The following is a 16,154-nucleotide window of genomic DNA, read 5'->3' as shown; positions in this document are numbered from 1 at the left end:
CATTGTTAATTCATGTTCCTTCAAAATACATTAACATATACAATGTGAATGGTTAAAAATGTATATGCAGAAAAATGCTATTGTTCATCATTTCTTGACACCCAATGCATTTACTAATGTAAACAAATTGAATCAGTATTACAATTAAAGCTACTCAAACACAAAACAGGTTGAATAAATGAATGCTCCAATAAGACATTTACAGTCTTAGAACATTTTATTGTTGTTTGAACACCCCATCCCACCCCAACCCTCAGTTCCCCATGAGATATATGCCTCCATGTCCTCTTCCTGTCCCACAAACACATGGTCAAAAACACAGTTCTTTTTCAATTCATTCAGTATCATACAGAAACACTTGGAAGGAAAAAAATAAACAAACTAAACGCACAAAAAACAAGGACCTGGCTCAACATTTGTCAAGAGTGGCTAAAGTCCTTCCTCTCTCGTAGTGAGACACTAGGGATAGATATGCGGTATTAGCATAGGTGACTACCATTAGAAGTTGGCTAATGTCTTTGGAATGAGCATGGTAAAAAAAACAAAACAAAACAAAAAACAATCATTGGAGGATTTTAAAGTGACTGAATGGGCCTTCTGAAGGGGCGACTTTGGAATGGCTTTTAGAGATCATTCTCAGCTGACTGAGCATGTGTCAGATCTTTTGGCGGCATATTCAGGAAATAGGTCTTATACAGAACAGTACATTCAACTCTTTCTGTTACTTTTAAATCGTTAAATCTGGCCAAACAAACTTTATTCACATACTATTCACAGAACACAAATATACATCTATATGTACACATACTTTCCACCAGGCACTTTCCATGAAAGTCCACAGGAGGGTTTTGGTGAAAAAAGTCACAACACTGTCTTTGTAGCCTCTTCGATCAATCGATATTTTCTCTGGCTTCCTTATAGGAACAGGTTACCTCAAAATGAAAATTCTATCATCATGTCATCCCATAGCCATTAGATTTTAAATTCATTAAAATGTTTCACGGATAAAAAAGTAATATAGGTTTGGAACAGCATGAGGATTATTGTAAATAATGGCAGACTTCTCATTTTTGGGTGTCCCTTTAACTAGCATGTTAAAAGCATCAGGAATCTCGTGCTGTCATGAGCTGTCAGTGGGGCAGCCTGACATCTGAGATGCTTTATGCAGAGTAATGTAATCATTGGGAAAACGCCTCTGTGGTTTGCTAACTTGGCATCTTGCTGATACGGGAATTTCACAGTTGGGGTCATAACAATTTGAGAGATGTGAGCGTAATACTGATGTGGATACACTGAGCGTTTGTGTTTTTTTTTGTTGTTGTTGTTGTAGTTAAAAATACCAAACTGTATTTATCACCATTGAAATATACTAGTTTAATCACTGAAATCTTGCCTGTCTGTTCTAAACTGTCTGGCACCTTCCACAAATAAGGTACAAAATACAGCCCGAAGCTCTTAAAAATAGTTTTTTTTTCTTTTCAACCAATAGACAGTGAAAGAAGGTTCTTTGACTTTAGAAAATGTTGATCTTTACCTTCAGAAAGTCACATGGATACAATTTTAGAGGAACAAAACATCAAATCAAGTTTAAAAGCCAGATTTGTATAATTTTACAATGTAGTAACAACAATGAAATGTCAAAAAAATATATGTATATCATAAAATAACTTCTTTCTCAATAAGACAGAAATAAAAACTATATATGGTTTAAAATTTCTGAGGTTTCAAAAGGCCCAAATCACTATTTTAAAAAGTGATACAGAAATTTGATGCTTTAGACTAGCTAACATGGGACTTGTACCTCTGATGCTTGAAAAACCTTCAAGAGACACTACAGTACCGTATTCATGGAATGCAGACTCGATGGTCAGACGATCAACTATCACGTGCCCAGCTATTTAGAGGAAAAAACGGCAAATAAAATCACAAACTGCAACGGAACCGAAATGAATGTTTAACTTAAAAGGGTGCTTTGAAGAATCTCGAGCCCAGGATTCAGCTGTACACTCAAAGCTGCACAATTGTTAAACAAATCCACTCAAAGAACACGAGTCAGTCCGATAAATAGTTACAAGTGGATAGAAGAAGATTGCCAGTGTTCCTTTTGGTCCCTTTCTCCTCACTTCTGACACAGTTTCGCAGCACCGTTGTAAAAAGACTATTAACTGCGCTCTCTCAAAACCATTGAGTGAGAGGATAAAGGTCAGGGTGTAATCCACCGCAAGCTTTAGAATGCCATCATGTCTGCCCCTTGTTAATGTACTTCCTTTGCTTTAAGCACACAGGGCCACTGTTAGCACTTGAGACTTACACGTTAAGACGTACGGGATTTCCAGCAGACGTTAAGTATATGTACAAGTGTGAGGAAAAAAGACAACAGTCACAACAAGATAGGAAAGCCACAGCAGGGCAACATGGCTGCCGGACTCTCCTGTCAATCTCCTCTCGAGACATATATGGCACCATATATAGTAATAAACTCCGCCTCCGACGATACAAGAACCAATCCTCAGAGACGTGTAAAACGTTGGTGAAAAAGCGTGTCCTTTGCGTTGAAGAGGCATCGACGTCTTGATAGGCAGTTGATGGAAAGCTGTCTGCTGGTTGAATCTCTGTGTGTGTGTGTGGATGTCAGCGTTTGTGCATGCATGTATGTTTTGTCCTTTTGCCGCTTTAAAGGGGCATGGCAGGTGCCCAACTCCTTTTTTAAGAGCCACGGTACATACTCTCATCTCCACTGTGCTGCACATGAAGAGATCTTCTCCAAGTGATGTTTATTTCAGCTCTTCAGTCCAGCCAGCCAGAGAGAAACAGGCAGGTGTAAAAAAAAGCCGCTTTTTTTAGAAACAGCCCACTATCTCTGCGAGCAGAGGTAAACCAACCACACCGCACCAAGCCAGGCTCTGGAATTGCTCACAGCTTTGAGGAAAATCTGCTGAAAAAATCCCATACCGAAAAAACAGCCATGACACAAAGGGATATAACAAATTTAGATGTTTGGGGTAAAAAAAGGCAGAGAACTCTTCATTTTTTTTTGTCCTGTTTTCTTCCTTCTGCTTTTTGATCTGGGTAAGACGACAGAAAGATGGGAAGAAGAGGGGGATGTGGGGGTGTAGAGTGAGCCTGCCGGTGGTCCTGCTCCATGCAGTGAGGTCAGCATGGGGGGGTTGGGGGGGGAATTCCGCTATCTGACCTCTAAGCAGTCCAAATACTCCAGAACCAGCTCATAACAGAAACGATACTGCTCCTGCATCACACACAGAGAAATGACAGAATTAGTGCAATAATTCACTTCCATATCTATGTATACACTACAGCTCAAAAGTTTAGGGTCGGTAATATTTTTCTATGTTTTTGCAACAAATGTCTTATGCTTAGCAAGGCAACATTTATTTGATCAATAAAAGTATTGTGGAACATTATTACAATTTGATAATTTGGTGTTTAAGAAACATTTCTTCTTCTTATCAATATTGAAAACCATTGTGCTGCTTAATATTTTTGTGGACGTCATACTACATTTTTCTTTTCCTGAACTTTTTAATTAATAGAATGTTCAAAAATAAACAGCATTTATTTGAAATAAAACATGTTTGTAACATTATAAATTGAATGCATTCATGCTGAATAATAATTATTTTATTTTTATTTTTTTTTAAATCTTACTAATACTTTTGAATTGTAGTGTACAAACCACACGGAAAATTACAATCTATTTTTAGAGCTGTGGGATTACATTTACACTTAAGGTATTAATAAAATATGTTTAATAGTGATTTTTTTTTACATTAACATTCAGCAAATTTTACATTATTTCATTCTGCTTTTTTAAAAACTGGACAGAATCCATTATTATTTTATTGTATCTTCATGTTTTTTTGGGGGGAAAAAACAATATTTAAATTTTTTTGCTTTAATACAATGACAATACAAAAGCAAACTAATTTAATTAAGAAAACCATGACAATTTTGTTGCCTTCTAAATATCACATTTAATATTTCTTTTCAAGTGTTTATATGTGAAAATTAAAGGGTTAGTTCACCCAAAATTCAATTTCTGTCATTAATTACACACCCTCATGTAGTTCCAAAGCCACAAGACCTTCGTTCTTCGGAACACAAATTAAGATATTTTTGATATAATCAGAGGGCTTTCTTAACCACCATACTGCAATGTAATTACCACTTTCAAGGCCCAGAATTAGAGGTATTAAAGGCCTCGTTAAAATAGTCCATGTGACTACTTTTGGTCAACATTAATGTGATGAAGCGTCGAGAATACTTTTTATACGCCAAAAAACAAACAAAACACTTTATTTAACAATATCTTCTCTTCAGTGTCAGTCTCTGACGCTGTTCACGTTGTAAACACAGTGCAGCGCTTCCGGGTTATACATCAGAATGCAGGCTCAGTATTGGCCGGCACATGTGTCGTGGTGCTCACATGAACAGCGTCAAAGACTAAGACAGAAGAGAAGAAATTGTTGATTGTTGAATAAAGATTTTTTTCTTTCTTTTTTTTGCACACAAAAAGTAATGTTGAACAACTGTTCTGTTTTAACAATGTCTTTACTACCTTTCTGAGCTTTGAAAGTGATAATTACATTGCAGTCTATGGAGGGTGAGAAAGCTCTTGGATTTTATGAAAAATATCTCAATTTGTGTTCTGAAGATGAATGAAGGTCTTACAGGTTTGGAACAAAATGATGGTGAGTAATTAATTACAGAATTTTCATTTTTGGGTGAACTAACCCTTTCAGCTAACCCTTTGATATTTTAGTTAGAGGGTTCCTCACAAGAGAATCATCATATTTGGGGATCTTTGGCATCTAAAATTTTGAAAACCCCTGCTCTATAGTAAAGCCTACTCAAAGGGGATCTGGGAAAAAGTAACACCAATGACAAGACTGTGAATGGCATGTGAACTTTCTAGAAAGGCCCTGATCAACTGACGCTTTTAGCATTTGGGTATTTATTTGAAAGACATATACTTTCTGAACTTTTGTACCTACCAGTGTCTCCACCATATTGGGCTTAGCGTTACGAAGGGTCTTGACGGCATAGAAGACGTCCACCATGTTCTGGTATTGGATCATCTCCATCAGGATGTTGCTGGCACAGTACATTCCGCTGCGGCCACCGCCATTCCTAGACATACACGAATACAACAAAACCCGGCTGTCATGAGCAAAGAAGAGAGACAGACATTGAAGACAGTGGAGAAAAAGATCTGTCTTGTGCTGCATACTGATATTCAGTCTACAACAGAAATTTCAAACATCCAGTTAATATGAAACCAGCCTGCACACGAGGCATACAAAGAGCTTTCTGAAGATCCGCCGAGGTCTTCTGCTGTGTATGCGTATGGCACGACAGCGGCAGCTAGATGAGGCAATGCTGAGATAATCAATCGCAGTCAGTGCTTTGGCAGCTCTGGATTTAGCGTGGAGAAAGGCCTGCGCTGTTCTGTATTAAAGCATAATTGATTTCATCTCCATAATCTCTTCTCTCTGCCTGTGGTTGGTAACACCGTGTGACAGTTTTGAGTGATGTGCTTCTGGGCGGCGATGGGAAGGGAATTCGTGCCTGGGGTTCCAGATGAGACGGCTCGGCGGACAAGAGGGGAGACAGAGACGTGGGGGAAGTGGAGTGTGTGGTTAAAAGGATAATGACAATGTTAACACCTAGGCTAAGATCATTGAGTCTGGCTATGAGTCCTTGTGTGTTTAATTGTTCACATCAGGATATTGTTCATGATTTGTTTGTGAAGGTACACAGGAATTCAGTATTTTGCATATAATTATCTCTTATCTGACTCGCTGGCAAACATAGATGGGGTCACATGAGACACAGATAACACTGTGAAGACAAGGATTAAGTGTGCTGTTCAAGGGCACAACGGGCCATCGCACGGGCCACTGCGGGGAGCTGACAATTCAACAATACGCAAGGCCAGAACGTGACCTGATGGACAGTCCACGCGCTCTTATGAAATGCCCTTTAAAGGATTAGTTCACTTCTGAATGAAAACCTCCTGATAATTTAGTCACCCCCATGTCATCCAAGATTGTTTATATCTTTCTTTCTTCAGTTGAAAAGAAATTAAGGTTTTTGATGAAAATATTCAAGGAATCTTCTCCATATAATGGACTTCAGTGGGGTTCGCTGGGTAGAAGGTCTAAATCGCTTCAAAGTGCTCTACGCGATCCCAGACAAGGAATAAGAGTCTTATATCAAACAAAATGATCAGTCATTTAAAAAAATAAAAATAAAAAAATGTATATACATTTTAACCACAAGTGCTTGTCTTGCACTAGCTCTGCAATCCGCATGCATGACGTAGGTGGAAGTACCAATCCAGTGTCTACAAAGCAGACGTGCAAAGATTAAGCCAAACACTCTTTACAAAAAAAGGTAAAACAACAATATTGGAAGATTTTTACGTTTTTCACCCTACCACGGTATTTCCGCCTACGTCACGTGTGACTTTTCAATGTAATGCGTGGGGCATCGCAGAGCAGTGCAAGACGAGCATTTATGGTTAAAAAGTATACTTTTTTTTTTTTAAATGACCGATCGTTTCACTAGAAATCCTTATCCTTATTCCTCACCTGGGATCATGTAGAGCCCTTTGAAGCTGCACTGAAACTGCAATTTGGACCTTGCACCGGTGAACCCCACTGAAGTCCACTATATGGAGAATGTTTTCCTCAGAAAACTGAAGTTTCTTTTCAAATGAAGAAAGAAAGACATAAACATCTTGGATGACATGGGGGTGACTAAATTATTAGAAAATTTTCACTCAGAAGTGAATTAATCCTTTAACATGTTATCTGTGAGCAAAAAAAAAATACAGTTTATGTGAAATGTTCAGATTAGGAACATTTAAATAAAGAAAAATAACAAAATGTTCTCTCATATAAAGCCCTTTGTTTCTTATTTTTTGTCATACAGTATGAGTGCTCTTTGATTAGTTCATTTATTTCTGCTCTTCAGTGTTATTACAATGCTTTTATCTTTCCCTTTTATTCTCCTATATTTGATTTAGCTTATAATTTCTTTTGACTATTTTAGATTAATATTATAAGGCACCATTCATTTGAACTAAAATGACTTTTATTGAATCAAATTTATATAGATTACTATTCAAAATTTTGGGGTCTGTTAATTTTTGAAATGTTTTTGAAAGAAGCCTCATGCTCATCAAGACTGCAATTATTTGATCAAAAATACAGTAAAAAATAATTTTGTGAAATGTTAATGCAATTTAAAATAACTATTCTATTTTAATATACAGTATTTTAAAATGTAATTTATTTCTGTGATGATAAAGCAAAAAAGTTATTACTCCAGTATTCAGTGTCACACGATCCTTTATTCTTTTTATATACAATTTATTAGAAATTATTCTAATTATGCTGATTTGGTGCTCAACAAAGTTCATATGCATATGTTTTTGTGGAGGCCATAATACATTTTTTTGTCAGGATACTTTGATGAATAGAAAGTTCAAAAGAACAGCATTTATATAAAACAGAATTTTTTGTAACATTATTAATGTCTTTACTGTCAGTTTTGATCAATTCAATGTGTCCTTGCTAAATAAAAGTATATATATTTTCTTTTTACCCCAAACCTTTGAACTTGAGAATTCAGTGAATTCCTATAGTTCCAATTTCAGGTCAAATTGAACTTCCTGTATCCAATTCACTTTACATTCATACTAATGAATTGAAAAGCAGTACTTCAATTCAAAAGAACTTCAAAGACAAAGATTTAAAACACACTGGCTCATGGATATTCTACTACCTGTATTACTGATGAAGAGCGCCGGTGCACCTGCTAGACTAGACATACATCTCACTGTACAAGCAGAAAAAAATAAATAAATCTTTATGCTTCACTGGCTTGGGGAACATCAATCAATGACACTGCAGAGAACACACGGCAGAAGTAAAAGATGTAACTGAACACAGCAGGATCCCATCATTAAGCTGATTTGATGTTTTTTGTTGTATCATTTGTCTGTATCTGATTAGCAGTACATAAAGCTTATTATAACACATCACAATATATACAGTTGCATTTGTGTACTAATGTTCTGCAGAAATCAATGGACAGAATGCCAAACAACAGTCAAACCAAAACACTCTCAAAGAAATATTAGACTACACTCCAAAAGAGCAATTGTTTGTATAGTTTAGCTAATTAAAATCAGCTAGTGCTGTGGAACAAAATTCAAGATCACTCTGTCACAACCTAATTTAATTGGATGCAATTTTAATCAGCAAAATGAAAGCTTACTTAATCTATTTGTATTAAGACTATGAATAATATTCACTGGCATTAAGTGAATGTACAGAAATTCAGACCAAATCAGACACAATGGAAGTTTCTTGTTGTCCACCAGAAAAAAAGTACATGTTTGATTAAATACATTTATAACGGAACTGAACTAATTTAACTTCAGCTAATAAGACTACAACAAATCTATTGAAAACACTTAAGAGCCAGGCATTATATATATATATATATATATATATATATATATATATATATATATATATATATATATATATATATATATATATATATATATATATCAGATGTTTTATATATAAATCAATAAAAACATAATTTAGTTGAGTTGGGATTGTGTGGAACATGTCAGCATAGTACTCACAGGCAGTGGACCACCGTACGACCTTCCCCACACTCCCTCTGCCACTTCTGTACGCTGGCCAGCAGGTTGAGGAAGGCTTTTTTGGAGTCAGGCACGTCACGATACGCTGACCAGCGCAGGAACTGGAACTGGCACACAACCAGCTGACCCTCCTGCAGCTTTGCATGGATGAGATGGGGGAAAAGGAAAGGTCACAATCAGTAATGCATTGCCAGCTGTGCATTTGGGCTTGTTTATGGATGTGTACAGTAGCGTGAGACTGTTCTCCATGCTGAGGTCTCAGCAGTGCCAAGTCAGCAGTGTTTAGGTTGTGATGAATGAGTCTGCTGGGAAAGAGTTTCACTCGGGTGGGGAAGAAACACTATAAGGCTGGCCCTGACACATGCCGACTTTGGCTTAAAACTCAGGTGGAATTAATATAGAGCCCTGAGGCACACCCCAAAACTGCCTTGAGGGTTGCTGGGAGGAAGTGAGTGCACTGACCATGGCTAAGCAACACGCATATTTTTAACAAGTCTGACATAATGATTTTTCTGTCCAAATGTTCTTCCAATTTGTAAACAATTGATAGGACGTACATAGATGCCAGAAGTTAAATTAGGATAAATTAAGAAATATTATTAAGTTATATCCAAATTAAAGGACTTTTAAAGACAATTCAAGCTGTTTTACGCATCGCCTTCATTGAATCTCATTGAGTTTCAGTGAGTTTTACACATCTCATTGAGTCTCTGTGTTCAATAAGAATATGGTGACTTTTAGACACATGGTGGAATTAGTTGTTGCATGTATTGTAATTAAATGTGCGTCAATTTGCGTCAAAGACCTAAGAGATATATAACGGTTAGTTTCTTTCCTTGATTCTGATTGGTCAATAGCTGTGTTTTATTCACAATAAAACACGGCTATGACCGCTTCACCCAACGGTTCTGTGTATCACTACACAACACCATTAGCCAGGGGCGTAGCAGCCATTTTAAAAGTGGGGGGGACAGCTGTATGGTGATGTGACCCAAAGCTGATATTCATAATAATAAATTCTAAATAGAATACCGATTGGCATTTTACAGCACCCTAGTGGCAATTTTGGGAACATGCCGTGATAGCTTACAGGAACGTATTTTTGTGAAATCATCCTCAAAATTTTAAAATATACTGCAGGACTTTGAGACCAATGTGAGACCATCTATACTTTATTTAGATAAAGATATTTTATGATATTTAAAATATTTCAGTTACACTACATTTGAAGAATAACTTTTCTTACTTCTTAATAGTTGTGTTAAATGAGTATACAGATTACATCTACAGTAATTTTATACAGCATACATTTTATGAAAATATATCAATAGAACCTAAATCAATGTATTTACAAGTTTTTAATATTTTCAAGATCGAAGTGAGATTTTTAATCAAAACTTCCAAACTGAATTATACATTAATATACATTAATTAATATAATTATAATTATAATTATAGATTAATTAATACAGTAGTTAACACTATTGGAACACACAGCCTTTATACATAAAACTAATTTTATTTAACAGTTTCAACATAAAATAGAAAATGTTATCTTTTTTTTCTAGCGATTATCGTTGATTTGATTACACAGATCCTATTTAAACTGAGCTGACCTAGACAATGACGTCTCTGCATTCAATAATAAAATGCCTTAAACTGGAAATTCAGTGTTTAATCTTGTCATTATAAATTACTCTATTCTCCTATTTGATACTGTTCAGTGCTTTGACACAATCTGTATTATTAAAAGCACTAAATAAAGGTGATTGATGGTTGATCTTTTGTTTTAAGGAATTAAATTGATGTGTAATTCCTTAAAATTTTGGCAAGCAGTTCCAATTAAGAAAACACTGCCTTAAAATAGTCAATCTGCTCTTTTTATACAAATCGCACCTGTACACATTCTGGAGAGGTTGAGCAACTGTCCCCTCTCTCTCCGTCAGTGACGTCACAGCCTGCCTTTCCTACAGACCAGTTAGGACATAAAGTAGAATATTTACATAAAGTATAAAAATATATATATTTTAAATTTGATAAAGTATTTTAAGATATTCGGTGCAAAACAATTTTGATTTATTGTGAAAGGATAATTCTACTCCGCGAGCAGCACGTAGGCAACAAAAGACAGAAGAAACCAATAATTTGTTACGTCTCATTTAGCAGACGCTTTTATACAAAACGACAAGTAGGAGAGCATTTAACACACTGAATCCGGTGCGACGTGACGAGGTCCATACGGGTTCTGTTGTCTTTTGACGTTACAGTAACAGTTAGTTTAAATCATAACATGAAAACTTTATCGCGTGATTCGTGTCATCGCGACATACTGTAACATACTTACAGTGTGTGTTTGAAAAAAGGATGTAATCGTCCTTTGCTTTTTTCTGGGGTGCATTTTATCCCAGACGGCCTAATAGCAAAGTGAATGAACTAACGAAAACTCACAACAGCAACAAGAGATTTGAAGCTCATAGCAGACGCGCCCAAGAGATTATTCGCTCTGTGATTGGCTGAATGTTAGTTCACTCAAATCTAAGTAACAAATCAGAGAACACTGCCGGTGCCGGAAATATTCACGCTGGATCCAAAAAAATAAAAAATAGCAGGGGTCAGAATCACCTGTTTCTTAAAGTGCGGGGGACGTGTCCCCCCCATCCCCCCCGGTTGCTATGCCCCTGCCATTAGCAACCACTCTTAGCAACATAAACTGTTCTCAAATTATTGTTCATTGAAGCCTACTGTATTATGTAGAAGAGTACTGTGAGAAAGAGATCGATTGAGCATTTACCTTCAGGTCAGTCCTATGTTCATAATAAAAAATGTGTTTAAATATCCGATGTATTATCTTGTCCTTTTAACAGTTAAGGGGTTTTCCCGTGACTGACAGCACTAGTCAAAGCATTTGTCAGTTTTGTTCTTGTTCTGTGTTCACAACAATTCAATCTTTTTAATATAAAAGGTTTTTAATGATTTTACTTCATGAAAGTTGCACTGATACATAATTTTTTGGCTTTAATATTTGTACTGTGTGGTAACCGTTTTATAAAAGCAATAAGGTACTCAAGGCTGGTGCTGTATCATGAGTAAGTCAAGGGTGAAGGGGTTGGAGGCAACGGCATTCAGTCGTGACTTATTTATGATACAGCACAGCTGTATCGTACCTTATTGCTTACACACATACATATTATATATATATATATATATATATATATATAAAATACACACATGTATAAAAAAATAATAACAAACCAGCAATTTTAACAAATTTAGGTTCCCACAATGTTCTACATACATTACTTTTTAGTCCCCAAAGTGGACAATTTAACATTCTCTGTTAAATAGCCATGAAAAAGAAATAGATATCCTTTAGGTTTAGAAAACGTTCCTCTACCTCTGTATTCTGATATCTTTTACCCTGATGTACATCAGTCTACAAACCATGTCTTGTTTTTATTCATTGTTTGATCAACCATTACAATAAGCCAGGCGCATCATTACACATAATATGGAAGATTAAATTAATATGGAAGATTTAATTTGATCATTATGTAAGATTTCCTGGATAATCACAACCCGTGGTGGCTGCCACTTCAAAAAAAGTCTTATTATAAACGAACATGTGAACACCATAGAAAGAGCACACCGTTTAAAGCAGAAGCAGTCACACTAACATTCACCAGCACACAGTCTAAGTAATAGAGATGTCACATTTGAATAACACACGCGCCCACAATCACAAGCATCCCATCCACACACACCCATAATTCTCTCTGTAGCGCTGAAAATTCCTTCCCCCCACTCAATCACCTTAGTTTCTAATGTTCCACAGATGCGCTGCATGCCAAAGCATTAAAACACTGTCACATCTGTCAAAAGTACATTGAGCAGTGAGAAAACTGCAGATGTCTATTAGGCAAAGAGCACTGCCATCAAACATTCGCAGAGCAAAACAGAACAAAATTAGCCCTTACAATAATGACAAGCTGGGGCAAATTGAAAGTGGTAAAAATGACCTTCTGTGGCATGCTCATTAATGTATATTTCATATCTGCAGGCTTATGGAAACTTATTTCGGCATCTGTCCTTGCCTGCGAAAGTGGCGCCATATGAAGTGTCATGTGTTGATGGTATGAAAATGGATATTTTGAAATAGCTTTTCCTCTGTTCTTTAATTGCTCTTGTAGCTTTGGCTGACAAAAAATATTGGACTGACAAACCCTATTTATTATACCACTTTATCTCGTAGTCAATTAAACCGTGATCTGAATGTAACATGGCGTAATGGCCAAAAGAGTAATATAAAAGGCCTCAAAGTGCTTTCAAAGCTTACATAAAAATCTCAATTTCCATACTTTTTAAACTTAAGGAATTAAGCTGACAGTTAAATGGCACAACATAATGATCAACTTGTTCCAAGGTATGAAAAATGTATTATCGCAGAATATCATTAAAGCCCTGGGGTGGTAATGCAAGGAATTCTCCAAGGAAATTACTTGGAATGTACTATGTACTTTTAGAAAGAAAATTAAGAGGCTCATTGGCACAGCTGGATGACTTTTTACCTCATGTGTACCTTTAGAGGCCCAAAAGGATCAAGTCAGTAAAATTTATTTGTATATGCTCCTGTAGTGTAATTTTGCATAATTGCTCAATTAACACAATTTTCTGAAGTGAGTAAAATGACGATTAAGTGATTAACTTTCTATTAACGTAAGAATATATTAGGGTGCTAGGGTTACAATGTACTGGGGAAATATGAGAAACATTTATATGGAAGAGATTAAATGATAATTGATGGAACTCACTCTCGTCACATTTTTGACCCGGAAAAGCCGGGTGATGATGTCCTCATCTGCAGACATGGACAGAAACTCCACTTGCATAGGACCATACTGTTGAAGACCTGGTTCAGGCCAGTACTGCACACAAGGCTGGAGAAAGACAGAAGGAGAAAGAGAGGGAATAAATAAATAAGGAAGACAAATATACAAAAAAAAAAAAAGTGTTTAGAAGCCATAATTTGGCATTATACGTTCAAGTTCTTGATTATTTCTGGATGGATTATTCAAGGTCAAGTTTCTTTCACAAAGCTGTTTTAATCATTTTCACGCTTTATGGAATGTTTACAGTAAAAAGAGAGAATAATAAAGAAAAGACAATGGGTTCTGGAGGGAAAAAGGGATTCTAGAGAGAAATGGGTGCTGGAGGGAACAGGATTCTAAAATGGAAAAAAAGAGTTCTAGATGGAATGTTGTTTTAGAACAGGGGTGTCCAATCCTGCTCCTGGAGGGCCACTGTCCTGCAGAGTTTAGCTGCAACCCCGATCACACACACCTGAACCAGCTAATCAAGGCGTACTAGAACTTTCCACACAGGTGTGTTGAGAAAAGTTAGAGTTAAACTCTGCAGGACAGTGGCCCTCCAGGACTGAGTTTGGACACCCCTGTTTTAGAAGAATAAGGGTTGTGGAGGGAGAGGTTCCAGAGGGAAATTGTGTTAGGATGAAAACTGGTTTTTAGAAGGAATGGGATTAAGGAAGAAAAGGGTTCTGGAGGGAAAAGGGTTTACACAGGAGTGGGATTCTGAAGGAATATAGAAATGCAACAAATTCTAGAGCAAATGGGTTCTGAATGGGAAAAAAGTCTTCTGTGGTTAAGGAAGAAAAGGCTTCTGAAAGGAAGAAGTTTACAGTATATTTTACAGTATAGCTGTTGAACGCCTTTCAAAGTATACTCCGTTTGATAGAATTCGCCGGAACACAGGCGGTCGACACATGCATTCTAGAAAGTTTCATCTGTCTTCGCTATTTCTCTCCAGAAGTTATGAACGATAAAAAGGTCTTCTAAACTAAAGTTGTGGGTATCTCATAATCTCATATTTGTTGTTGTTGCAGTCTCTGGTATTTTGTTGTTGTTGTTCCGTCTCTTTAGTTTAATTTTGGACTGTGAAACGGCAGCCCGGGACAGTGTTGCCACCTTGTGGAACAACTGACTGGTGCAAAACAAATTCAATGCACATGTGCGACTTGCGCTTACTATTCTGATGATAAAATTCCACGTACACATAAAAACCAAAGTATACTTTGGCCTTAAGAATGTGATAGATAAAATCATTCAATTTTTATCATTCAAATCTAAATCAATATTTTGACTCCACTGTATTTAGAATAAACTGCAGCCTTGAAATTCAACATCCATACATACGAAACTCTGCAGCCTTACTAAACTGAACTGAGCTGAAATTAAACAGGCGGAGACAGTGAGAACAGGCAAGAAAGAGGAAGAACATTAATGACAGCGAGGCAAGTGAGGTGATAAATATTAATACTTATGGACTGCAGAGAGCAATCATGCGAATGAAGAAGAGGGAGAGACGTTAATCCACCACAGAGAGAAAAACGAACAGATCGACTGCGAGAGTGACACTGAGTAACTGCCGGCATGTTAGCGCACGTCAGGGTTTTCAGAGAGCCGTGATCAAGAAGAGCACCGGAACGCCATTCCGCAAACTCAAAGGGAAGCTGTATGTAAATGAGACTTGACTATAGGCTTATGAATATATAACATTTCACAGGGAGATTAAGAGAAGCTGGGGACAAAATAGCTTAAACGACTTCAAAGGACGTGCGATGATGTGAATGCAAAAAGGCAACAGATAAAGATGTATTTTTGAAGAAAACCCCCCCAAAGTCCTCTTGGGTACTGTAGTGGAACTTCTGGTGGCTGTGCGGATGCTTTCGCTTACCCAGGCAGAGTTGGATTGGTTCAGCTGATTCAGCATGACTACGGAGGTGCAGCCGTAGTCAAACACCAGCCTCCAGAAGTCAGAGGTCGTGCCGGGTAGCGGGTGGGGGGTTACGATGAAAGCAGCAGGCCGGTGGAAACTATCCATCAGTGCTGCATTAATGTAGTTGTTACTCTCGCCCTCAGTGGTCACCAGGAAAGCGAGGGCCCTGTCAGGAGGGAGAACGTCCATGCTGCGGTTCTTCTCGCGGTTTCGTGGTAACAAAGCGATGCTGCACTCCTCAACGTCCAGATGAGGTGTCACAGAGTTAAGCGTCTGAGGGGAAAAAGAAACGGAATTTGAGGATGAATTAAGCTTTGCAATGTTTTTTTCTTTTCTTTTTTTTTTTCCTGTGCTCGAGACATCATTAACAACTTTGTGGTCAGTGGGTTTATTATTGTGATGATGCATCTATATGACATCAAAAAGTTTAGAAAGACATTTTAAATCAGTGTTGTTATTGTGAACTAAAACTAAAACTATTAAAAATAGGTTTTGTTATTGAAATAAAGCTACATAAAATACAATATAAATATCAGATGAAAAACTTATGAAAATTAGAAATGTTGCTCTTGGCAACTAATTGAAATAAAATAAGTTGAAGTACTAAAATTACTAAAACACTGACATAATAGAAATAGTAAAAAAAAAACTAAAACTAAAA

General features: G+C 36.8%; 1 protein-coding gene across 10 annotated transcripts in view; it reads right to left on the bottom strand.

The window, feature by feature from the left end:
- Positions 1–259: 259 nt before the first annotated feature.
- ptprub (protein tyrosine phosphatase receptor type Ub) overlaps positions 260–16,154 on the bottom strand; it is a 261,558-nt gene continuing 245,663 nt past the window's right edge. For 8 of the 10 annotated variants that reach the window (XM_067405445.1, XM_067405448.1, XM_067405446.1 and 5 more), the window contains 5 exons: positions 15,452–15,766; positions 13,513–13,638; positions 8,684–8,841; positions 5,013–5,148; positions 260–3,247 (listed from right to left, as the gene is read on the bottom strand). In XM_067405445.1, coding sequence (XP_067261546.1) covers positions 3,185–3,247; positions 5,013–5,148; positions 8,684–8,841; positions 13,513–13,638; positions 15,452–15,766 — 798 coding nt within the window. In that variant the 3' untranslated portion in view covers positions 260–3,184. The remainder of the gene's footprint in view (positions 3,248–5,012; positions 5,149–8,683; positions 8,842–13,512; positions 13,639–15,451; positions 15,767–16,154) is intronic. The other 2 variants (XM_067405447.1, XM_067405454.1) reach the window with 1 other exon arrangement.

The sequence above is a fragment of the Chanodichthys erythropterus genome, chromosome 2, assembly GCF_024489055.1.
Source record: "Chanodichthys erythropterus isolate Z2021 chromosome 2, ASM2448905v1, whole genome shotgun sequence".
Lineage (NCBI taxonomy): Eukaryota > Metazoa > Chordata > Actinopteri > Cypriniformes > Xenocyprididae > Chanodichthys > Chanodichthys erythropterus.
Note: the sequence above shows the minus strand (reverse complement) of the source record. Positions and strands in the feature narration are given on the sequence as shown.